The following is a 24924-nucleotide window of genomic DNA, read 5'->3' as shown; positions in this document are numbered from 1 at the left end:
ATGCAAATACCTAGAGAAGTGTTTTCTCTAAGAATTTCTAGATCTTCCAGCATTTCTCTATGGTCAACTTCTGGTGGACTTGCACTAGAGGACCTAGACATTGCTAGAGAGAACATATTAATCAAATCTGCAAATAATCAAATCTGCTAAAGTCAAAGCTGCAAATGTGGAGACCAACTATATTTATAGAAAGACAGTATATACATGTAAATAAATAATTTATTTATTTTCCAAAACAAACTTATGTTTATTCCAAAGAAAACATATTAATCTTGTGTTAATAGAAGGAAGCTACTATTTTTGTTAATGCATTATTGACTCTACTATGAAGTAAATGAGTTCAAAATGCAAAACAGCATATGCTCAAATTCTTTTTTAAAAAAACCAAAAATATTGTTGGGAGAATGGGGTTCCTGTTTCTGTTCTTGGTTTGCTGCTGTGACATACCAGGAGCTGGAGTTGGAAAGCATGAAAAGGGCAGAGTGGGAATAGAGTCGTGTGTTTTGCAAATGAAGAGTTACCCATGACCATCTCAAAGGGATCCCCATAGCTTAGGGGTCTAAAATTACTTAGCGAGCTGCATGTCTGATGGGAGCACAGCAGTAAGTGAAAAAGCAGCATCATTTTCAACATCAGCCCTCTGGCCTTCTCCTTGAAATTCAAATTCCAAACATGTGTGCACTTCAGCTCATCTTTCATATGTCAGGGTTGAGCAGACAGATTGCTGAAGGTACAAGTTCCAGCAAGACTGGGACCTGAGTCAGGGTGGAGCAGGGTCTAAAGCAGCAGTAACACTGGAGGTTGCATCTAGTGGGAGAGGTAGGTGCAGACAAGTCAGAGTCCTGGAATGAGGATTTAGGGACTCAACAGCAAGCAAAAGGAAAGGCAGCCAGGCCTCTTCAGAGATAGAAAAGCTAGAAAGCAGGATAAGGACAAGCAGCATCCCTCCCAGAGGCCCATGGGTTTAAAACTGATGGTTGACGCCCAAAGTAAATATTATAGAAAATTGCCTACTGCAATTGTATATAAACGCTATTTTCACAACTCCTTTTTATGATTGACTGGAATTCTTGATTTCAAAAATTTCACTGTGGCAGCAACAAGCTCACACAAATTGTATTCCTTTAGGACAGGGACGGGCAGCTTGATGTTTTCTTGGTTTTAGCCTCCCATACTCTCTGACCATTGGCTTAAGCTGGGGCTAAGGCAAATGGGGGTTGCAATCCAAAAGGATCTGGAAAGTGACAAGCGACTCATCTCTACTTTAAGATAATTTAGTTGCTGATCATGGAAAGGGTGGAGTCATGCATTATGGAGCAGGAAAAGAAAAGTAATTTGTATGTGTTGAGATTTACTTCCTATCTATCTACACACATATATGCATATAAAGGTATATGTATTCCTGCTTAAGAATTATCAGCTGTATAGATTCCCTGACTCATCTTGGGCTGCTCACTTACTGTGTCAATGTCCTTTGTTTGTAAAATGCGATTAATGCCCTCTAAAATTCCTATGACTGTATATAGATATATTATTTGACTTGCCTAAATGTGTGTCTTACCTCACTGCTTTTCTTTTTGTTTTTGATGTTTTTCTTTTTTTATCCAAGGCCCTCAGTTTACAGGCTCAATAACTTCCTACTTTCTTCTTGCAACACCTCAAGTTTAGTTTAGCTAATACCATGCCCTCATCCATAGTCATGTCCCTGTTTTTCATCTGTGAAACTTTGGAGCAGTTGTAGCGGTTATAGAAATACATTTATTTAGGATATTGATATCCCACCTTTCTTCCATCTTAGAATGCAAGGTGACTTACCTGGGCTTCCCAGGATGTCTGCTATCCAGCTACTGGGCAAACCTCCTTAGCTTCAGCAAGGTAGTTGGCTGCATCACAGGCCCATACAGCACAGGTAAGTAACACACCATCCATTGTCTCCATTTAGCCCTCCAGCTCTGTTTGCACATACGCCCATGTGCACAATGCAGCCACCAACATGTTTAAAGCCTTTATTCACAGCAAGATACATGCTCCCTATGTGACTTACACTATAGGAAGCATTATTCTACTTATAAATAAAGTGTGGTAAATTCAACAGGGATATGTGTATGTTTGCATGGTGTACATGCTAATATGGCTGCTGATCCCCAGAAATTTCCACTGACGAATGGTGGGGTGGTGAATCTACTCTGTATTCTAGTCTGAACTTTAAAGGAGTGGTCTAAGGTGTTGGAAGTGTTCATCACAATGGCAACTAGGCTGCAGATCAACTTCTATCTGATAGATACACTCTCCTACATATATGGGGTTGAGTCTCCACCCTGGCAGATGAGTGTGAGAACAGGCAATTCTCCATCCTTAACTCTAGGCTGCACCACACCTAGACAGAGAGAGAATTCAAGTAACAGAAGAGTATGAGTCACAACAACACAAAATCTCAGGAGAGGTTGGTTGACTTGGCAGCTGTTTCTCTCTGCAAGGTAAGGCTCCTATGTACCTCCCATTACTCATCACAAAGCATCTCAAGAACAATATCATACCATGGAGATTTGTACTTCATGGTACTGTATTACTATTTCTCAAAACCCAGAATACAGGCTGCTTTATATTTGAAACAACAAATAGAATAAAACATGCTGATAGATTTTCTTTCCTCTCCCCCCTCCCTTCTGTACAGTATTGCTCCCCACACAACTATTTGAATGAGATAAAAGAATGGCCTGAGTCAGAGATGCATGTTGTCTGTCAGTTTAATTTTTTGGTACTTATAGTGAGTGTCTGAGAGCATGCGTGATTCTCTGCTCAGCAATGAAACCCACTGGGTAACCTTGGGCAAGTCACATGCTCTCAGCCTCAAGGGAGGGGAATGGCAAACCTCCTCTGAACAAATCTTGCCAAGAAAACCACATGATAGGTTTGCTTTAGGGTCGTCATAAATCAGAATAACATGAAGGCACACAACAACAAAGTGAATGTTTAATGTTGGTAGTTTTGGGGTGTATAATTACATACCAAAACTGCCAACATTAAGCAATCACTTGGCTGTTGTGTGCCTTTATGTTGTTTCTGATTAATCAGTATGACTAAGAATAGTACTGGTTCCAAAAAATGTTAGGAAGAATGTCAAGTTCTTTCCCACTGTAATAAGTACAGTGTTATGGCATTAAATTTTGAAGCACAAGTACTCACTGTGACAGTCCCCAGAGCCACACCTTCAGGGAGAATCCACAGTGAAGGCAGCTGTCTTGATCTATATCAACAAACCAGTTTTAGCATTTTTATCTACACTTTAATTGTCTTCATTTTGCATTCATGACCAAATCTCCACAAGATACCTAACATTACAATAGAGATAGCTCATAATACTATACTGTTGGTGGGAAAATCCATTGTTCTCCAAACTACATTGTGGTGTGAAGCTGGGGTTAGAGGGAAGAGGACAGTTTAGGGAAGACCAGCTTCAGCCCTGCTATTCAGAAAGTCTCAGTGCTTTGACCTTGGGAGCCCTGGCTAAATATGAAGTTAAACATGTCAATTCTCTGACATTGCCACACAACCAGCCTCTACCTCCATTGGCTGGATTTGCATGGTTACTTCCAGAACTAGGGCATAGGGATGGGAAATATGCAGCCAATAGTATCACTACATATAGATAAGTGTGAGTATATGGGTGGTTCATGGTAATACCTCATGATGATTCATGGTTCACCCATCATGAATTGCTTATTCATATTTTGTGAATAAAATGATAACAGCTGCTTAGCAAATGGTAACAAGAATTATACAGAAAAGAACATAATCTACCATGTGCTGTTGCCAGCTCTTCAGTTTATGCTCTGTACAGTGTACCTATCACAAAATAGCATGCCCTAAAGGTGGAAAGGGGACAGAAGGGATCAATCAGAATGATCATGGAGTTAGAACCATGTTCTGTGGGAAAAGATTTAAATGTTTATAATGTTTTAAACATTTGACCTGCTGTTGTTGTGTGTCTTCATTTTTGACTGATGGCAATCCTAAAGTGAACCTACCCACAGGGGTTCTTGGCAAAATTTGTTCAGAGGGGGTTTGTCTTTGCCTTGAGAGAATGTGACTTGCCCAAAATCACCCATTAGGTTTCCATGACTGAGTGGACAATTCAAACCTTCTTCGTCTCCAGAGTCAGAGTTCAATGCTCAAACACTACAACATGCTACAATAAATGTATAGTGTGAAGATAAATTCAATTCCTTTGTTTTTACTCACAAGTAAATGCAGTCTGGATTGGCTGTGAATTCCAGTCACACCTCAACTGTTCAATTCACTTGGTGAGCTTGGGCAAATGGTTAGTCTTTCTTAGCTTACCAGATTGTTGAGAAGACAAAATAGAGAAACCTCAACTACCTTACCCTTAGTACTGTGAAGAATGGGTTTGATATAAATAACAAATAAGTTATTGCTGGGAAAGGTTAGTCTATAACTTCCAGAATTCTGTAGGCAGCCCAGAAAGGGCAGTGAGCATGTTGCTGAGGAATTATGTGAGTCATGTTCCTAAAAAAGCAACTTTTCCATGTTGCTAAGATAGCTCCCTTTTTGATTCCTCATCATTTGCTCCAGTATACTGTACAGTATATGGCACAGAGCACTGCACATACACTCAAAGTATAAACTCGGGTTCTGGAAGTCTCCATACAACATTAAATATCTACCCTATATAACTTTTCAGAATTCAGCTGTATAGAACCTTTGCCAGGTCTTGATGGGCTCCAGGCCAAACAGTGAAGTAGCTAATTCAGTCTTTTGATTTCTTAATAATACCCTGGACAGCCCTTAGGTACACAAAACAAAAGCATGCTGGAAAACCATGCTGAGCATTGGCATGTCACTCTTGACACTCAGCAACAATATGCTTATAGAGCAACCTGCTCAGGTGCCTCAGTGGCAGCAACTATGAGTGGCAAAGCATATGGTTTGAGCTGAGGTTAAGCTTTGTCGTCTTGTTGCACTGTAGGCCATAAATGCATGAGTTGTTGGATGCATATTTTTTTTCTTGCTTGAATGGCACAAAGCCATTTTTCTCCCATAGTAACTGACCCAACTGCAGTTCATTCCTAGCAGTACAGTAAAAAAGAAGGCATTGGGAGAATTAAAGCAAATTAGGTGTTTTTAAAGATCATTTCCCACACAGATGAAAACACATGTAAACAGATGTAAACAAGGACATGGTGTCCCAGGGTAATGCTTGCATATGAGGGAGAAAATACTCCAATATCAGTCTATCAAAACACAAGACAACAGGAAACAGAAACCTATTTCATGAGAAGGCAATGCTTCTCAGCAAATATTTTCTGATCACTTAGTTATACAGCGATATATTCAGCATGCAGGCATTATTCCATACAATGTAGTATTTGGACACTCAAATAAATTTTTATTTTTTTAAAATGCTTTTCTTCTTATGTTTTCTTTATTTAACTTTTTTTAAAAAGCACATTCTTCTTATTACATTCTAAGCTCATGGCTCTTTTATTTCCTGTTTCTTTTACAAGTATCCTTCAGGGCAAGGTTAGGTTAAGTTAGTCCCAAAGGGAAAAATCTCTGTGCCTGAGACAAGATTTGAACTTGGGTTTCCTTGGCTAAAGTTTAATATCCTGTCCATTGTAGCTCTAGATTTTCAAGAGTTTAGGCACTGTTTACTGGAGGCTCAGAGATCAGAAATGGCTATAGAATATTTCTACTGATCAGGGAAGTGGGGGGCTTTCTGTTTTCCTTGCAGAGTGTAGAAAAGTTACTTTTCAGACTGTAGTTCTGAGGAACTTTCCAGCTATCAGGAGGCACTGGCCATGCTGATTTTTTGGAGATGCAATGCCCCAAAATGACTTTTTCAAACTCTGTGGTTGTTCCCATTACGATAAGTTCCAAATCCTGATTCAGGGTATATGACCCTTGTTCCCACTGGAAAACTAATCCGATCCTCATTTGATTGACTCCAGTGGGGGAAAAGTGGAGCAAACGTAAAAAATCTGGGCTACCCTGACACTAATTTCTCAGAGGTTCTTTTCCACAGAATTGATTCTGATGTGATTTCAACAAGTGGGAATGCCAGATGAGAATCAATTCATGTTGGAGGGGAGGATCAAATGGCTGGAGGGGAGGGATGAGGGGTGTTTGCCATCCCTCCTCAGATTTTTGGAGATGTCACTACCCCCCCCCCCCCCCAGTGCTGCATTTACTGGTGTGACAGGGGTGTTTGCGCAGGTTTTTTTTAAAATACAATTCATCGGTAAATTGTTAAAATATCTTAACAGCTACTTGACAAGGCAGGTAATTGTTAAGCCATTCTAACAATTCATCGATGAATTGGGGTTTTTTCAAGAAAAAAACCCATGCTGCTGTGTCCCCATCATCGTCCTCCTCCTGGGTCCCTTCTTGCCTTCCTCCTTCACCAGCCAGGGCCAGAGAGCTCTCCGCCACCCCAGCATCCCACTCCCACCCGCACCCCCCCAGCACCCACACCTCCAGTACCAGCACCATGCCGCCTTCTGCCCCGCTGGACCCTCCACTGCTGAGGAGCTCGACGCCTCCCCTCTTCCTGGTTGGGCTCAAGCTGGAGCTCATGCCCACACCCTCCCTTCTTTCCCACCCGGGTCCCAGTCTAGCCAGAATGCAGCTTGACTCCAGCACCGGTGCAAGGGAGGCTGGGCAGGGTGGGCTCCTGGTCCACTGCCTCCCTCTGGAGCCAGAGCTTCCAGAGTCTGGGCAGAGGAGTGGTGGGCCTGGACCAGGGTCTCTGGGGAAGGGTTCCTCAGCTGGACAGGGGTGGGTGGCATGCGCCAGGCTCCTTGTCTTGGCTCCTCCTTGGCTTGGCTCCTTCTAGGAAATGAGGAGGTGTGGGGAAAGCCTCAGATCACACTCTCTCAGCCTCAGGTCACACTCTCTCAGCATCCAACTCCCCCCCCCCCCAATTTCCCAGCTGCTTACATCACGGATGATTGATGGAGGATTCTGAAGCGGCACTGCCAATGGGGATGACAATCGGGGCAAATTAAATCTCTTGGACTGGGGTAAGGAAAAGATCCCCTTTCATAGTGGGGACTGGGGACCTTTTATAATCGCTTTCAAAACTGGGGCAGAAGCAAATCAGGAAGTGATTCATCCTGCCAGTGGGAATGACCCCACTGAGTTTGTTGTATTTACTCTGCATTTACTTGTGCAGTAAACAAGTTTCTCTGATACACAGACCAATCAAAATGGAAGAATCAGTTATGTGAAAAGGAGGGAATTGCACACATTTATTTTTAATTTTTAATGCAGGTTACATAGTCCAGCTTTACTCAGCACTACATCTGAGATACCTTGGTGCACAATTCTGACTTTATTTGTAATTGCCTAAATTGACATGGTGCTCTGGTGTATGTTTCTTAGATGAGCATGGATACTACATTAGCAACTGAGCATGACCAAGCAGCAGAAACCAGGAATTGACTGAAATAAGTGTATATGGTCCTTGTTACATATTGCCATCTGTATCTCCTGGCAGACAGGATTAAATGAACTAATAGTCTGCTCCTAAGAACTGCACCTGAATAACATATGGAAGATTAGATTGGGGGGAGGGTATCATCATATGGCAGTTGACCAAGGAAAGCACTATTTTAGCTGCTTAGCTCCTAGCATGCTCGCGCTCTCTCTCTCTCTCTCTCTCTCTCTCTCTCTATATATATATATATATATATATATATTTTCTTTTTTGCTTCAGCATCCATTTTATGGATAAGCTATAAGATTTTTATTTATTTATTTATTAGTTTCAGAATAGTACATACACTGTAAACACCAGATCTTGGAAGCTAAGCAGGGTCAGTTCTGGTGAGTACTTGGGTGAGAGACTACAAATGAATTCCAGGTGCAGAGGAAGGAACTGGCAACATCACCTCTGGACTTTATCACACGGGAGGAAATTGGGGGGTTAAAAGGCATGTTCCCAGGATATTTGCATGACTGCGGGAAAGATTTTCCCACACATCACAATTAAAGAGGACTTATCCCAGGAAGAACCAGGAATGCTCCAGCAACAAATCATTCATGGGATTTCGTAGTTTCTTTCATTCCTGGTTCTTCCTAGGATAAGTCCTCTTTAATCATGACTGCATGGGAAAATCTTTCCCGCAATCATGCAAATGTCCCGGGAAAATGCCTTTTTAAACCCCCAATTTCCCCCATGTGATAAAGTTCTCTGAGTATTTCTTGGCTAAGTAAACCATATTAAATTCATGGGGTCACCATAAGTCAACAGGCAACTTAAAGGTAGTCACATATGCTAATTAGTGAGGATCATAAGAACATACCCTCCAACATTTCACAAATGAAAACCAGGATGCACATGGCTGAGCAACATCAGAGTTCACAGTGAGTTCATAGTGAAAAAATAGTTTGTACTCAACTAATCAGCAGAAAGGAGAGGAGAGGATGAAGTCTTGCCCTTCTCAATTCAATTTCAACTCAAGTAAATTCAATTTCTGAATTCAATTCAATTTCTGAATTGAAATCAGCTGAGGACAAAGTGGGGCAAGTGGGAGGAAGAGAGAGAGGTCCAAAATGGACTGCAGAAATAATCCAATTTGAGATTGTTTTCACTGCCCTGGTTCAATGCTAGGTAAATCTGGGGGGGTCATTCCCACTTACTGAAAGATCCAAATCTCGATCCGGCTCTGCTCCGCTATGCCAAATCGATTCCAAAAGATCCGTCGTCCACATATCAATGGGGACCTTTTAGAATCACTGTTTTTTTGCACAGACCTTCGTCCCCACCTGCTCGCCAGCCTAGCCTTGGCCCCTCCCCTGGCCTACCGCTCCCTCCCCCGGCCCACCCATGGCTCCTTCCGTGCTTGCTTTGGATCCTTCCCTGGTTGGGTCTGAGGCGGAGAGAGTGTGACTTGCCCAAGGGAGGTGAGTGGCTCAGAGGAGAAGGAGGAGGCACCCTGGAGGGCAGAGATGGTGCCTGCCACCGGCTCTGCCAGTCGCTCCCTCCATCCCTCCCCGCCTGAATCACCACCAAACGGAGAGGAGGAAAAGGAGGAGGACGGAGGCAAGGCCGGGAGGGGGGAGTGCAGACACCGAAGAATGGAGCTGGGAGGAGGAGGATAGGGGAGACTTTTTTTAAAAAAAACAACCCTAATTTCAAAATTGATAGAATGACATAGCAGCTACTTGTTTCTTTGTCAATCTAACGCTTTTACGCTTAGTTTTATTATTTTTTTTTTTAAAAAAAGACCCAAAAAGGCGGCACTGACAATGTGTATGACATCTCTGGGGATGGACGACCCCCCCCCTGCCATTTGTCCCTCCTTTTTTAAAAAAATCGATTCTGATCTGGTGTTCCTACTGTTAGGAGTCGCGTCAGAATCGATTTTTGCCAAAAGAACCACCAAAATCCGGCTACCAAAATACCCTGGGCTGTCGGTCTTTGCCCCGCGTTTTTTCCATCGGAATCAATCCAATGAGGACTGGGATTGATTTCCAGTGGGAACCAGGGGCACATACATTGAATCAGGATTCAAGGCCTTTCCCAGTGGGAATGACCTTGGTAATTATAGATTCCTGTGGCACCACAGCTTTCTGACAGAGAAGGCTAAATGTCTCACAAAACTGTATTCCCCAGAATTCCCTAGCATTGAGCCAGGGCAGCGAAGACAGTCTCAAACTGGATTATTTCTGCAATGTGTTGAAAAACCTGCATTTGCAGGATTTTTTTCAGATGACGTTTGCATGAAAGAGAAATAACATGAAAATAACCCAAATGCAAAGTCTTCAAAACCAGCTCCTTTTTACTTTCGCTAAATTCTGAAAGTTCAAATGACCTTTCTGTTTCAGTTATTTTCGTGTCATTTCATCTGACAAACAACACACAGATTTTAAAATCTTGTTTCTGCATGGGATTTTACCAATTCACCCTCTATGTGATAAACTCCTCTAAGAGGTGATAAGGGTTATAAACAAAATCATAGAAATATAAACTGGAATTTGTTTTGGTACTGCTACTGGAACTTAATGGAAGATACTTCACCCATATAATTTAACACATTAAATGAAATGAAATAAACTGAATGTTAAAATTAACTTAAGACTGAACAGGAAGCAACTTTATTTAAACTGAAGCCCCAGTATTGTCATTAACTGAGGGCTGGATAGTCAGGTTTTCTGACAGTACTGTTATGTTAACATATTTGATTACTGCTTTAACAGCGGCCTCTAGTGCTCTGTCTGCCCTGCTTCAATTTATGGAGAGCATTTAAGGGTGCAATGACAGATATTCAGCACATGGGCTTGGAGCTTTGCATTACGATTGTTCTGAAAACTGAACTTAGTTCTTGTAATTGCCAGGGGGAGAATAGGTCTCAGTCTTCAGAATTATAAGGAAACAACTGTCACAGATAAACTAGTGCTATCCTTTTAAAATGTGAATCGGCATTACTTTTAAATGTTTGTAAGGCTTAACACTACAGTCATGCTGATCCAGCTTCTGTGCAAACTTGCAAGAATACCATTGCTCTAGTTTAAGTCTCTCTTGCTGCAATCCTATACATGTTTATTTGGAAATACGCGCGTCCCTCTATGCTCAATAGATCAGACTCCTTAATAAGTGTAAGTAAGATTATATCCCTGATGGTATATTTGGGCTTGCATTTTAATAATCAAAGCCCAGCTTCAGCCAAAATATTTAGGAATGATATCCTTTTTAAAAAAGATAAACATATTTAGCACCTATGGATCATAAACTCTTACAAAACATAATTTGATTTTGAAGGAAAAAAATTGTAGCACCCTTAATTTCATTGACAAGTGATAAATCTTAAAATTGCTTGTCTTTTTAAATTATAAATCTTTTTCACAGGTAGTTCCAGATTAAATGCTGGGATATAATTCACATCAGTGTGTGGCTGTACATTATTAGTGACTGAGAGTCTGCCAGCTACTGAAGATGAATGGTTCTTTCATTTATAAAAACAAAGGTGTTCTCTGAAAAAGTAAGATTTTAATTTTCCAAGTGCAATGATAAAACAAGAAAGAAATGATTTGTTGTATGACTAGGCACTGGTAGTGTAAAAAATGGCCCTTCACCTGTATAAATAGTACCAGAGCTGGGAAATGTTCTTTTTTTGGATTACAGTTCCCAGAATCCCATAGCATACTGTCCAACTGTCACAGTTTGGCAAGGACAGTCTCAGTTAATCTTCTGTTGTCCCACTTTTTCAGCCCTGGCATGTTTTTGATATTCAGTGGGGTTTAAATATTTTAACAAATAAAATGTTAAATATAGATTTACAAACACAAAGCTTCTTATCTCCAAAGCCCCTCTGTTTAACCCAGGGGTGAGCAAAATGTGATTCTGTGTGTAGCAGTGGTTCCCAAACTTTGGTTCTCCAGAAGTTTTGGACTTCAAATCCCAGAAGCCCCACTCTGCATGGCCAATGATCAGGAATTCAGGGCGTTGACGTTCAAAACATCTGGAAGACCAAAGTTTAGGAATCACTGCTCTATAGCTATTTCTGCCTTTACATCCAGCTCCCCTTTCTCTCCTTGCTGTCTGTCTTCTGTCTAGCTCTAGCTGGATGTTTTCCAACAGCATCAGCACTGGGAGGAGAGTGAAGGAGGACTGAATAAATCACAGACTTTGGAAGTCAGATTGCAGCAGTGTATTTGCTGGAAACAATGCTATAGAGCTTGGGCTGGGAAATATTGAAATTTTACTCTAGCAGATCCTACTGTAATAGTGTGTGGCCACCTAAACAGGTATGGTAAACAGCAGCTGCCTCCAGAATCCCTTATTAAACATGCATGAAGGGCAACCAAAGAGAAAATGACAGAAAGCTCATAATCTTACCTCATCAGCTATTCCCAAGCATGTTAAAGAAGCATATTTGAATCCTAAGAAAAGTAGAGGCTATTAAAATAAGAAGTCACTCCTGGATTTTTAAAGAAGATTTCAAGCAGGGTGACCAGAGTCCTACATTTCAACCTTCTGTCCAGGAGGAATTTCAAAATGTCCTCTGTTTTGAGCATGACTAAGAAGCATGAATTTTACATTTCTATTAGTGTTTTTCTACTACTAGCTTTTTCTTTTGTAATATCCTACATTTTTCTTAAATGTTCTACATTTTGCAATCCCTTGTCTTCCTCTGCGATTAGGACTTCTGGTCACTCTGGTTTCATGTAGCCTCTGAAAGGTTCAATATGTTTTTGTTCACTTATGCAAGCCTTACCTGATTTGTTTCATTTCACATGGACATATAATTACATATGCACATGTTTTGGATAAAAAATAGCTGAAATATGTTGAACTGCTCTTCATTTCTGTCATGCTGGATCCTATCCCTATTCTTTCCATGTTATTTTTACTTCTGGTATCAAATTTTCAGTTAAAGAAAGAATACATCTGCTTTGTTAACTGAGGTATACAGTGGGCTCTTGGGATCTGCTGGGGATTGGTTCTAGGATGCCCAGTAGATACCCAAATCTGTGGGTGCTCAAATCCCATTAAATACAAAGGCATAGTGAAATGGAGTCCCCTATATAAAATAGCAAAATCTAAGTTTGCTTTTTGGAATAGTTTCAAGCCATGGATGGTTGAATCCATCGATAAAGAATCCGTTGATATGCAGGTCTGACTGTATTTGTAACTGGGACCTGCTTAAATATGCCTGACATTTACCTATAATTTTTCACATGGAACCATACACAAACTCAGACCTGCAGCAAGCAAACTGTGCATGTTCTGCTCATGACCACATAATTTCTTACCTTGTTATTACTGGATAAAACAAAAGATGCATTTAAATAGTTATACCACTGTTAGTACATCTGTCCCATTTCTTTGTCCCCTAATTAATTGTTTTCATCTATTTTTTCCCCAGCAGTACTTAAAGCCAATACAGTATAGATGTTTCATCAGACTGAATTAGAATTCTATTGAACACAGTGTCCTTTCAATCTACATGAAGGTTTTTGGTGTTAGTAATATAGTATCATATGGTGTAGTGGTTTGAACGTTGGACTATGTCTCTGGAGATCAGGGTTTGAATCCCAGCTTGGTCTTATAAATCCACTGGGTGACCCTGGGCAATTCACACTCTCTCAGCCTCAGATGCTGGCAATGGCAAACCCTCTCTGAAGATCCTTGTAAAGAAATCCCTGTGATAGATTTCTCTATTGTTTGGTGAGATACTTGAGCTCCATGGCAGAGAATTTTATTTATCTCACAAAAGTACAAATTCTAAGTAGGGAGCATGGGCATCACTATGGGGGTGCGTGGAGAGGTACTGACCACACCAGGTTATATCTCAAAGGGGGGTGTCATACAGTGTGCTAGTGGGAGGGTGCCAAAGTTCTAGGTCTGGCGTCTTTGCTGACTGGGCAGGAAGGGGCGTCTTTCCCTTCTCTCATCTGGCCAGCAACTCTTCCTCCTCCAGATCTTCAGTGGTGGTGGCAGCATGGCACCTTGGCCAGGCAGTGCAGAGACAGGCAGGCAGCAGCAGGAGTCTCCCTGCCTGTCTGTCTGCCTGCTGCCTTATGTATGAGCCACAAGGCTACTGCTGCCATTGAAGAGCTGAAACAGGAGAAGGAAGCCCCCCTGAAGCACCACTTCTTTTGCAGGGGGTATCCTCACTTCCACCCCTCTCCCTCCCAATGCATCCATTTTGCAAGCAGCTCCCAGGCTTTGAGAGCTGATGCCACCTCTCAGAGTTACCGAACTGGGTGACACCAACCCTAGTGATGTCACTGGTATGGAGCCAGGGCAGGTAAAGTATTATCAAAGTCCTATAATTGTGCAGTGACCTTAGAGATTGTCTGAGAAGCAACTTATGTTACTTGCTGCTAAGTATTGCTCCCACCAGACCCATTTTACTATCTAAGTCTGAACATGTGGGTAGTTTACAAAATGCACTTATGCAGGAGGATAGAACTTTTTTTTTACACGTGTCCATAAAATTCCTTAGCTTCTGATCTTCACATTACATAAGTCCTGTCCAGTGTCTATGGAAGGAAACATAATGAACTGAAAGATGTCAGCTGAAGTCAATCATTTTAAAGAACTGACAGGAAAAAGTTCAGAATTGAGAACTTGCAATCCAAAGTAATTTTTTTAAAGACTTAGAAGGTTCCTATCACAATTCACATACATCAGCCTGTAAAGTGTGGATTTAAATCAATGGGCTTATACTAGTACAGTGGGCTCTTGGTACCCACTAGGGTTTGGTTCCAATACCCCCATGGATACCAACATCTCTGGATGCTCAAGTCTCATTCTATATAATGGCACAATAAAATGGAATCCCTTATAGAAAATGGCAAAATCAAGATTTGCTTTTTGGAATTTATATATTTTGGAATATTTTCAAGTTGTGGATGGTTGAATCCAGGGATGCAGAATCCGTGGACATGGAGGGCACAAGATGTATGTGCACAACTTCTGCACCAGTGAGAAAACATCATTGTCTATCCCAACTATCAGATTGTTGTCAGTGAAGTTAGGTGTGTGATCATGAAAAGAGAGCAGTTTATGGCTTAATTCCGGTAGTTGAAGCACTGTCAGTTACTTCCCCTTCAGTCACAAATGCAAATAATGCAGAACAATTTACTCTCATTTTTCACAGTACTTCCCCACTGCTGTAGTTATGACCAGAGTCTTCAGGAAACAGCTGCGTAGATATTTTCTCCTCACATACCACATTCAAACATGAGCAGAAATCTTAAGGTAATAGTTGAGGTTAGAGCAGGATAGAGTATACCTGCTTTCAGAGCTTGAGAAAGTTAATTTTTTTAGACTACAAAAATCTCCCAGCTAGCATGGCCATAGGCAAGTGGGCAGGGGGGGCTGGGAGTTATAGTCCAAAAAGTAACTGCCACAATCTTTATCTGTTTTTAATAGTACCTATAGACCAGCTTTTCCCAAACTGCCATCCTCCATTCTGGACTATAGCTCCCATCATTCCCAGTCAACATTCTGTGTTACCTGAAATGCCAGGGGATGTAGTCAAACACATATAAAGAGCATCTTCCACATAATGTCTGTGGAGAAAACACGAGAACTCCATCCTATAAACAAGTGATAGGCAACTACTGGCCTTCCAGACTGCAATTCCCATCATCCCTCTACATTGGCTATGCTGCCTACAGTTGACATTTAGCAACATCTGGAAGGCCACAAGTTACCCAGTCCTGATATAAAGTGCAGGCATTGGAAAGAGGGAGTCAGTACTATTTAGCTAGACAGTAATAACTTTACAATTGACATAGTAAGTGGAAGTTTCCATGCAACTACACCAGAAGGAAGAGAATTCATTAAGCAGCAACCAAACACCTGTCAATTCCTGAGATTCTTGCAAACAATGCTGGACAGGGTGGACCTAGTCTACAGCACATGCTGGGGATCACTTTCCATAGATTATTTATCAACTGTTACAATATCCGAATGAGCCCACTGTATATTTTTGGAAGTGATCTGGTGCTCATTGGTAACCTTTTGAAGAGAAAACAACCAAACAGAGAGGCAGAATAGCATGCACCTGTATTTACTTTTATTTAAGGAAGTTTATTAGCCCATTCTGTAGCAATCAAAAACATTTTGGAGCAACACTGTATAGAGTAGCATAGAAATTAGATAATGAGATACTAACTTTGCAACACAAGTCACAGAATTTTATATCATATATAGGAGACAAGGCCTGTTCAACTTGTTACCTCCTAAGGGGAGTACAAAAGAAGCGCTTTCATTTCAAAACAAGAGAAATGTTGCGTATTCAAACAGGACTGGGACTGAGGTAAGGATGACTTACTTCCCAGATGTGAATTCAGCCTTAGTCCACCTTAGCCATATACTCTGGTGTGGAAAGCACTTGACAATCAGGGCTGGCCCCAGCATTAGACAGACTGAGACAACTGCCTCATGCAGCATGGAGGCAGTAGTGGTGGCAGTCTCCTGTCTGTTGCTTATAAACTTTCCAGCTGTTGTTCTCTCATGGATAATATATCTGTGTGCAGAACACATCTTTTCTAGATCCACTGCTGTTATCAAAGTTGTCGTGTCCTGCCTCCAAGACCCCAGTGCAGACTCTGACACATACAATGAGTACTCAGAGAGACAAGCCGACAGGGAGACCTGCCAGTGCCTGAGACAGAGGGTGAGACTCCTCAGCAGCCACAGCTTTCTGTTGTGAACACAGGCAGAGATACAGACCTAGCAAAACCTATCCCAGCAGAGTGTCATTGAGAGATGGAGGGGTGGAGACACTCTGAGAGTTTACATCTAAAATGCTCAGCAATCAAACAGCACCTGTGGGACTCTGCCAGACCATAACTATCCCAGCACCTCCCTCAGGAAATTGCTTCTGGCAACTGCCCTCCATGGTTGAAGCAACAGTCATGCCTCATGTTCCTGTTCATGCTGCCTTGCTTTGTTTATTGACTACGCTCTTGGATCTCCCATTGGCCTGTTGGATTTATTGCTGGGCTGTGTATGACTTGGTTGAACTGACTTTGCTGCTTTCACTTCCTTGGTGGTGGGCCACCCTTTTCCCTCTGTTTCCTTAGGGCTCCATAGCTTCCTCCACTCCCTTTCTGAGGATCTGTTCTTGCTGAGACCCGAACAAGACAAAGGTCCAGACAGCTTCTGTCCATGGACTGGAGTAGGGGTGGGGGCATCTTGTATTTCACCTCAGGCATCAAAATATCAGGAGCTGATAATGCTTCTGTCCCTGTAGACAGCAAAATCTAAAGGATTACTGGGACCTTCATGTGCCTCCTTTGATAGCTGGGGTTGGTGGGTATAGCTCTGAACTGAGGTCTGCACCGTATGGCCATCTTTAAAACGTACCAGTCAATTAAAATATTCCATCTGAATGCTTATATGGCTATTATAAAATTTCTAAGACTGCTAGGTAATTATGATGATATTAATTCAATTGACATTTTGTGATAATTTTTTAAAGAGTATCTAAAATAGACCAGGCCTTGTGTTTTGTGATGGGGGTTCAGGAAACCCACTGCCTTCATGTTCTCCACAAATTTGACTTGAAATAAATTTTTGGTTACATTGTATCTCACTGTTAGGAGTCATTTCACAGGTTATCAAGTCATCATCCAAAGCTGCATATTCTTCCAAAGATAAGACTGTTGGAAATTGTACTCCTGCAGCCAGCGCGTACGCAGTCAAACTGAAGCTAATTTCAACTTCTGCATCTACATCAGCCTTTTCCCCAGAGCCTGATTTAAACCCCGCTTCAATGTAACTGTTAATAATTGTCCCTGAAGATACAGCCCTCCAACAAAGCTGCAACATATCAAGGGCATTAAGCAGAGTCACTGAGAATTCCTTGCCACTGTCTACACAGTCTATAAATTTCTTGAAAAGAAGAGATCGATATTTGATTTTCAGACTCTTAATAATCCCATGTTTTGTAGCTGCAAATCTAGAAGGGGAACAAGAAGGAAAGCATACAAGTCTGATACACTTTAAATTCTTTACCTCTGGAAAATCTGGGAAAGGGTCCACAAAAATAACGACGTGACGCTTCTGTGTTTGAAACTTCATATCAAGCTTGCTCAGCCATTGTTCAAACATATCTGAAGTCTTCCATGGCATAGCACTGGACTGGTATTCTACAAGAGGTGATTTTGTACTCTGAAAGTTACAGGGAGTTTTGTTTTTTCCAATGACAAGCAAAGGAAGTTTCTCGGAGGCATCCATGTTTGTACCAACCACAAGAGTTATCTTTTCCTTGCTCACTTTTCCCACGGAGCATGTTTCTCCTTTAAATACAAATGTATGACTAGGTACCATCTGATAAAACAATCTTGTCTCTTTCATGTTAAATATATCATTTGGCTGATATATCTTTAAATAGTAAGGCAGAATACTTTGATGCCAAACTGTTACTGCATCCACTGTAGTAACAGTGGTCAGAGTAGTTGCATTAGCTACTACTGACTGAGATCTGAATGCTAATCCATACCTTGATTTAAAGCGATCTAGCCAGCCATTGCTGCATTTGAAATCATGATGTCCAAGTTTCTCTGCAAAATAATTGGCTTTGATGCGTAGCAAGGGTCCATTTATTCGCACATTTGAACACTGAGCCATTTGGTACCACTTCACCAAAGCTTCTTCCAGATCAGTATAATGTGCCATCCTTAACCTTTTTCTTTTAGGGTCAAATGGCAAAGATTCAAATGCTTCTAAAATGTTATCTTTGTTCTTCATAATGGAATACAAGGAGTTTCTCTTTATGCCATATTTTTCTGCAATCTCTGTCTTCTTCTTGCCATTTTCTATGGTGGTTATTATGGCAATTTTGTCCTGGATTGTTAAACTTGTCTTCTTTCTTGCCACAGGTGAAAGAGTAGGAACATCTGAAGGCTCTGCCATCCTATAGTCAGAACTCTTGGGAAGGCTCAAATGCATACAGATACATTTGCTTGGTCACCTTGCTATCACCAATGGCTTTAATTAGATTGACTTTCAAGTCAGCGTGCTGGAGTCACACTAAAATAAATACACGTCACACTGTTAGACTGGCAGTGCCATTAATATGTTTTTGCATATCATAAGTACACAGAAATATGATCTTCTAGCATTGTTGCCTAATAAGAATAATTTATTAAATTCTCCAAGGTAATCTCAAGCATGCTTTTACAGTAATTTAGTAATACTTCTGCAACCTCCTATCAGAATAAAAGCTATATTATTTGAAAAAGTTTTTAATATTGCTGTTTTATTTTCAGAGTTCAGTTGACTGATGTTCTATTTGTTACCCTAGCTCCATTTTAAAATGTATCTCTGGCACCCTACCCAGTGTGTGTTTCTCTTTTTACCAGTGTAAGCCTGCCTTTGAGTTATAACTGCATACCCTCCAACATTTCACAGATGAAAGCCAGGACACATGCAGCCAAGGAACATCCCAGTGTGGTCAAGATAGCCAAATGTGGAATTACACACAAGCTAGGAAAAGCTGCAGCAGTTTGCTTTTGCCTCAATCTACAGAGAAGGGATTCTGCCCCTACAGTGCCCTCTTCCCCCAACCAGGCTGAGTGAAAATTACTTTTGCATTTTGAACTCATTTTGTTGCAAATAAAGTAAAATGAGGATGAAGAAAGAAAATGGACACACAGAGAAAAACTGGGACGTTTTAAAAGGAGCTGAAAAAGGTGAATAACAGGGGATTAACTGTCCCTGCCAAATTGGGAGACTGTTGGCTGAAGACAAGATCTCTACCAAAACTTTGGAGGGCAGCCATTGGAGTTTATCACACGGGGGAAATCCAGTGCAAAAACAAGATTTAAAAGCTGGAAAAAACCCCCTGATAGTCCTGATAGCTATTAGGATGGGAGATGGGTCACAGTGGCGCACATTGAATTCCTTTGTTCAATTCTGCACTGTATGAACCTTGGGAATCCATCTTCTATAGGTCTTGCCTGGGAATGTATTACCCTTGAAATCACAAATCCTCTACACCGTTATAGTGACCTGGAGTGTAGGCTATAGAATAATTTGTGTTAGAATCAGTTGTTTAGTGATCCAGTTTTACCATTTGTTATGTGGAGATGCTGGAGCCCATCAGCTAAAGGCCTGGAATACATTCACTGCTACAGAATCGACCTACTATATTATTACCAATAGAGCAGAAGCGATGTGTGTCAGTTTTCAATACCAAAGTCTTTTGAGAGGCCTGGAATTACAGCCAGTTCCAGCTGAGGACACCTTGCAATACTGCTGCAACAGTGTACGTAATATCACTTTAACTTTGATGTTTGACACCACTGATGTGAAAAAAGGATGAGTTTGATGGGGTTAAATATTCCAGTTGGCTTTCGGTGTAGGAGAAAACACATCAAGATTTTATAAATAATTTTTAAAAATATGCCAACATTAATTAAATAATTTCACATTGAGTATTTACAGTTATATTCACCTAAACGAGAAAGTTTAGAGTTATAACATTGGATTGGTTTTCTTTGATCTCCAGAGTCCTAGCCCTACACTCAAACCACTATATCATGCTGGCTCTTTCCACAAAGTATGCCGTTCAAATAAAACGTATCACCCAATGAGCCAAATATATGTTGTATACACAAATCTTTCAAAACAGCACTCTCATCCTGAGATTCTTCCCCCAGCCCTAAGGACTGAGGGAGCCTGGCTCTGAAACATCCTGGGGTTGCAGAGGTGATGAATCCTGGCAGCAGGAGAGTGGCTGTTTGATGAGAGATCTGTACTCCTTGTTGCTCTCCTCATTTATACTTTGTTATCGGAGGTGTGGAAGAAATTAAGCACTAGCCCTTGTTATTTCCCCCAGTTCTGTCTCTTCTGGGCTCTGCCCCACCTAATACTTTAATATTAGCCTCTCTTTGCTGATGGATTTCTATTGGAACAGAAAAGTGGTGCTTGTGTGCTATGTGGTTTATTTTTTATTTACTTATGGTATTTATGATACCCCTCTCTTCAGCCCTAAAGGCTCTCAGAGCGAATTACAGATTCAGACGGTTCCCTACCCTCAGGCTTACAATCTAAAAGACATGGACTTGAGATGTTGGTCTTGTCATTGCTCTTAGCAGCAGCTTCCTTTCCATAGCATTGAGCCATGGCAGTTAAATTGGTGTCAAGCTAGATAATTTGTGCAGTGTGAATGCTCCTGTAGACTGAGCTGAGTATCACACACACTACGCTGTTACAGTGCTATTGTTCTACTTTAACTACTATGGCTGCCTCTTGTTGCATTCTGGGATTTGCAGTTTAAGGAGGGGCATTTAGAATTCTCAGAGAGCTCTTAGGCCTCACTGAACTACAAAACCCAGAATGCAACAGGGGGCAGCCAGAGTAGTATTATAAGAGCAATAATCTACATAGGAGATTACTGCACTACACTCTTATAGTGCTTCTATTCCACTTTAACTGATGCATTGGATTTGCAGTTTAAGGAGGAGGACATTAAGAAGTCTTCTCAGCCAGAGAGCTCTTAGGCGTCACTGAACTACAAACCCCAGAATGCAACAGAAGATATTAGACTATGTTGATTACCACTCTTATAGTACTTTTATTCCACTTTTACTGCTCTGGCTGCCTCCTGTTGCATTCGGCCTAAGAGCTCTCTGGCTGAGAATTCTAAATGCCCCCTTCCTTAAACTACAAATCCCAGAATGCAACTGGAGGAGGAGGCAGCCAGAGCCCTTAAAGAGGAATGTAGTGTTGCAATTTCTATTAGTCCCTACTCCCTATTAGTAGAGGTGGGCAGGAAGAAAGGAAGGCCGAGGCGGGAAGACCCGGATGTTGTTACTATGGTAACAGCTACGTGGAAGTGACACACACATACACTGGGCCTGGCATTGCCGTCCCTCCCTCCCTCCCTCCGTCAAGATACGGCGCCAGGACCATAGAGTGTCAACCCGACGCTCTACTTCCGGCCATGCACTTCCGGTTGGTGCCGGAGCTGGAGGGGGAAAGTGTGAAGTGACCATAGAGTGTCAATCCGACGCTCTACTTCCGGCCAGGCAGTTCCGGTTGGTGCTGGGGCTGGAGGGAGGGAAAGTGGGGAAAGTGTGAAGAAGGAGAAGGAGGCGAAGACGAGGAACGGCGGCAGCCCTTTTCTCCCTCCGAGGCTGGTGTTGGAGCAGCGGCAGGTAGAGGAGCTGAGGCGGCGGCGGGAGGGCGAGAAAGGGCTGAGGGAGTGTGCCTCCTTACCTGTCCCTCAGGTGAGGCACCTGCTTCCTCTTACTCTCCTCTCTCAGTGGTTTCAGCGCTGGGCTATGACTCTGGGTTCGAATCCTGCGCTGCCTGTGCAAACTGCACCCATAAACCTGCCTTACGCTGTTCCAGCGCAGACTGCTCCCCTCTTTTCCAAGGCATAGCATCTTAGAACTGGAAGGAGCCACGAGGGCCATCTAAGGCAAGCCTAAACCTAAGCTTAAACCTAACACACACACAGCGTTCTCGCTTCTGTTTAGTATCAGTTGCTTGGCTTTGGTTAACTGCCCCTCTCCTGCTCTCTAGTTGTTGTTGTTGTTGTTGTTGTTGTTGTGTGCCTTCTTCGAGTCGTTTTGACTTTATTTATTTATTTTATTTTTATCCCTTCTTTCTCTCCAAGTTGGGACCCAGAGCAGCTCACGATAAATAATAATAATTAGTAATAAATTTCAGTAATAATGTATTAACACTATAATATATATTTAATAATAATAATAATAATAATTCATTTATATACTGCTTTTCCAATCAAGATTCCATAAACAAATATGTAAATACATATTTACAGTTTACATAAATAAACATATAAAATACATAAAGCAAATAATAATAATAATACATTTTATAATAAATATAAATGGCAACACTAAGGCATTTGTCTGTCATAGTTTGTTTGTGGTTTGTTTGTTTGTTTTTGATAAGTTTCTTCAGAAAGGTTTTTTTCCTTGGCCGAGTCACACTCTCTCAGCCTCAAATGAATGACAGGCCTCTCTCCTGCCCTTTTCTCAGAGCAAGAGAGGTAAGCCACGGATCTGCAAGGATGGAGAAAATTATGTCTGTGGCTTTCCTTTCCTTTCTTTTTAATGTTTTAAGGAACAGGCCAGACTGGAGCAGAATTTGGGTGGGGCCAGCCTTGGTCAAGGCACACTCTCTCAGCCTCAATGGGAGGCAAAGGCAAACCCTCCTCTGAAGAAACTTGCCAAGAGGTTTCACCATAAGTCGGAAATATCCTGAAGACACACAATACAAACACAGGAATGGCAGGCTGGCTGGACCTCTGGCCTATATTCTGCTCCAGCCTCTGAAGCTGGAGGGAGGGATAGAGGATGGACCTCAATGGCATCAGTAGGGTTATTCATTTACAGTATTTATACCCCGCTCTTCAGCCCTAAAGGCTCTCGGAACGGCTTACAGACACGGTAACTCATGGTGTCGCCCTCGCCATGGATCTCCTCCCATACGACGCCCGTACAGGATCCTTAGTAATGTTATTTTGCACTAATTTACTCATAAATCGTAGTTCCCGTATATTAATGAAACTAATCGTAAGAGTTGTGACATAAACAACCAGCAAAATTAAAATGATCTTTAAATTACAATATTATATGCACAGAATAAAATGTGTGTACGTATACATAGTTTCATGTGGTTGAAATGGAAATACAAATATGGAAAATACAAATCCTGGAAAAAGAATAAATAATAAATAAAATTTGGTAAAATGTGATGTTTTTAAAGAAAATTTTAATTTTTTAATTTTTTTTTAAAAACTAAAAATTAAATTTTGAAATGTTAATGTTTTTTTTTTAAAACCCTGGGTCCTCTTGCCTCCCGCTGACCCTCACCTCACTCACAGCATCTCTTCAGCATTTTAAAGAGATACGGGTGAATACCACAGCCTGTTTCTACCAAAACACAGATGTTTGAGGAGCAGTGGTGTAGCCCTCCCTTAAGGTGTCTCCTGGTGCAATCCGCCCCTTCTGCACCCCTCTAGTGATGACACTGGAGGACCTCAGCCCCATATGAAAAGGGGGTGGCATAGTCCTCTCCCCTCCCCTTTCCCCAGCTTTGGTTTTCCTGACAGGCCGGAGCTCAACAGGTGGTGCTTCTCCTCCCAGCATGATGGTGCAAAGAAAGGAAGCGGAAGACTTGTTCCATCTCAAAGCACCTGCCATGCAGCAGCTATAAAGATGGCTGGGAAACTTGCCAGGAAGAAAAGAGACAACCCTGGGGCACACCTGCTTTGTAACTTGTCATGAGGCAGGTGGGGCAATAGATGGCTGTATGTGTCAAATGGGGAGCAGCAGGAAGTGCTGTGCCCAGCAGAAGAATATAACTTTTCATGTTGAAATTCAAAGATACAGTCATGTTAGTCTGTAGAATCAGTATGTAGAGGGATCTTGTAGACCTTTGAGATTAACTGGAAGAAAGAAGTTGGCAGCATGAGCTTTCATAGACTATGAATTTGAATTGACATTTTCACACATCAGTAGCATATATGTCTGTCACTGGCTTTCCCCTCCACCAAATGTATCTGAGGAAGTAGACAGAAGTCTGCGAAAACTCATGCTGCCAAGATCGTTCTTTCTGTTACTCTCAAAGGTGCTATAAAATCTCTCAGCATACTGATTCTACAGATTAACACAGCTATATCTTTGAATGCAGGCCCTTACATTGATAATAACTTATCAGAAGCATTGATAACAACGGAGGTTATTGCACTACTCTCTTAAAGCACTGCTATTCCACCTTAACTGCTGTGACTGCCTCCTGTTGCATTTTGGGTTTTGTAGTTCAGTGAGGCCTAAGAGCTCTAAATGCCCCTTCCTTAAACTGCAAATCCTAGAATGCAACATGAGCCAACCAGAGCAGTTAAAGTGGAACAGCAACACTTTAAAAGTGTAGTGCGATAATCTCTTCAGATACATTTGGTGGAGTGGAGTAGAAAGCCAGGGACAGACCATGCCATTAGTGTCATATATAAATCTGTCCCTGCCTTTCTGCTCCACCAAATGCATCTGAGGCAGTAGGCTCAAGCCTACAAAAGCTCATGCTGCCAACGTCTTTCTTTCAGTTAGTCTCAAAAGTGTTACAAGATCTCTTTTCATGTTAAAGTTTGTTGTTGCTATATACTATCAAGTCATTTCTGACTTATGACGACCCTATCATGGGGTTTTCTTGGCAGGATTTGTTCAGAGGGGGGGTGGCCATTGCCATCCCCTGAGACTGAGACTGTGACTTACCCAGGGTCACCCAGTGGGTTTCTTGGCCAAGCTGGGAATCAAATTCTAATCTCCAGAGTTGTAGTCCACTATGCCATGCTGGCTCCCTCTCGTTAAAGTACTTCCCTTTGTTTTCTCTTTTTCTGTTATCCTTTGTTTGTTTCTTTAATTTGCTTGTTGCTCAGACAGTTGAGTTAGATTTTTCAGATG

At 41.7% G+C, this 24924-nt stretch overlaps 2 protein-coding genes across 8 annotated transcripts in view; one reads left to right on the top strand and one right to left on the bottom strand.

Annotated features, from left to right (window-relative positions):
• Positions 1–15709: 15709 nt before the first annotated feature.
• Positions 15710–18472, bottom strand: TIGD4 (tigger transposable element derived 4). The gene has a single exon (XM_089527027.1). The coding sequence runs from the start codon at positions 18434–18436 to the stop codon at positions 16970–16972; it is 1467 nt and encodes a 488-aa protein (XP_089383153.1). The 5' UTR covers positions 18437–18472; the 3' UTR covers positions 15710–16969.
• A 3056-nt stretch (positions 18473–21528) lies between these two features.
• The window catches only part of ARFIP1 (ARF interacting protein 1), a 62665-nt gene continuing 59269 nt past the window's right edge, over positions 21529–24924 (top strand). For 3 of the 7 annotated variants that reach the window (XM_089525674.1, XM_089525671.1, XM_089525670.1), the window contains exon 1: positions 21529–21648. The gene's annotated coding sequence lies outside the window, so the exon portion shown is untranslated. Of the gene's footprint in view, positions 21721–21790; positions 21915–24924 lie in introns of those variants that run through there. The other 4 variants (XM_089525673.1, XM_089525676.1, XM_089525669.1 and 1 more) reach the window with 2 other exon arrangements.

Source organism: Sceloporus occidentalis, unplaced genomic scaffold (genome assembly GCF_023333645.1).
Source record: "Sceloporus occidentalis isolate IW3139 unplaced genomic scaffold, rSceOcc1.0.p SCAF_5, whole genome shotgun sequence".
NCBI lineage: Eukaryota > Metazoa > Chordata > Lepidosauria > Squamata > Phrynosomatidae > Sceloporus > Sceloporus occidentalis.
Note: the sequence above shows the minus strand (reverse complement) of the source record. Positions and strands in the feature narration are given on the sequence as shown.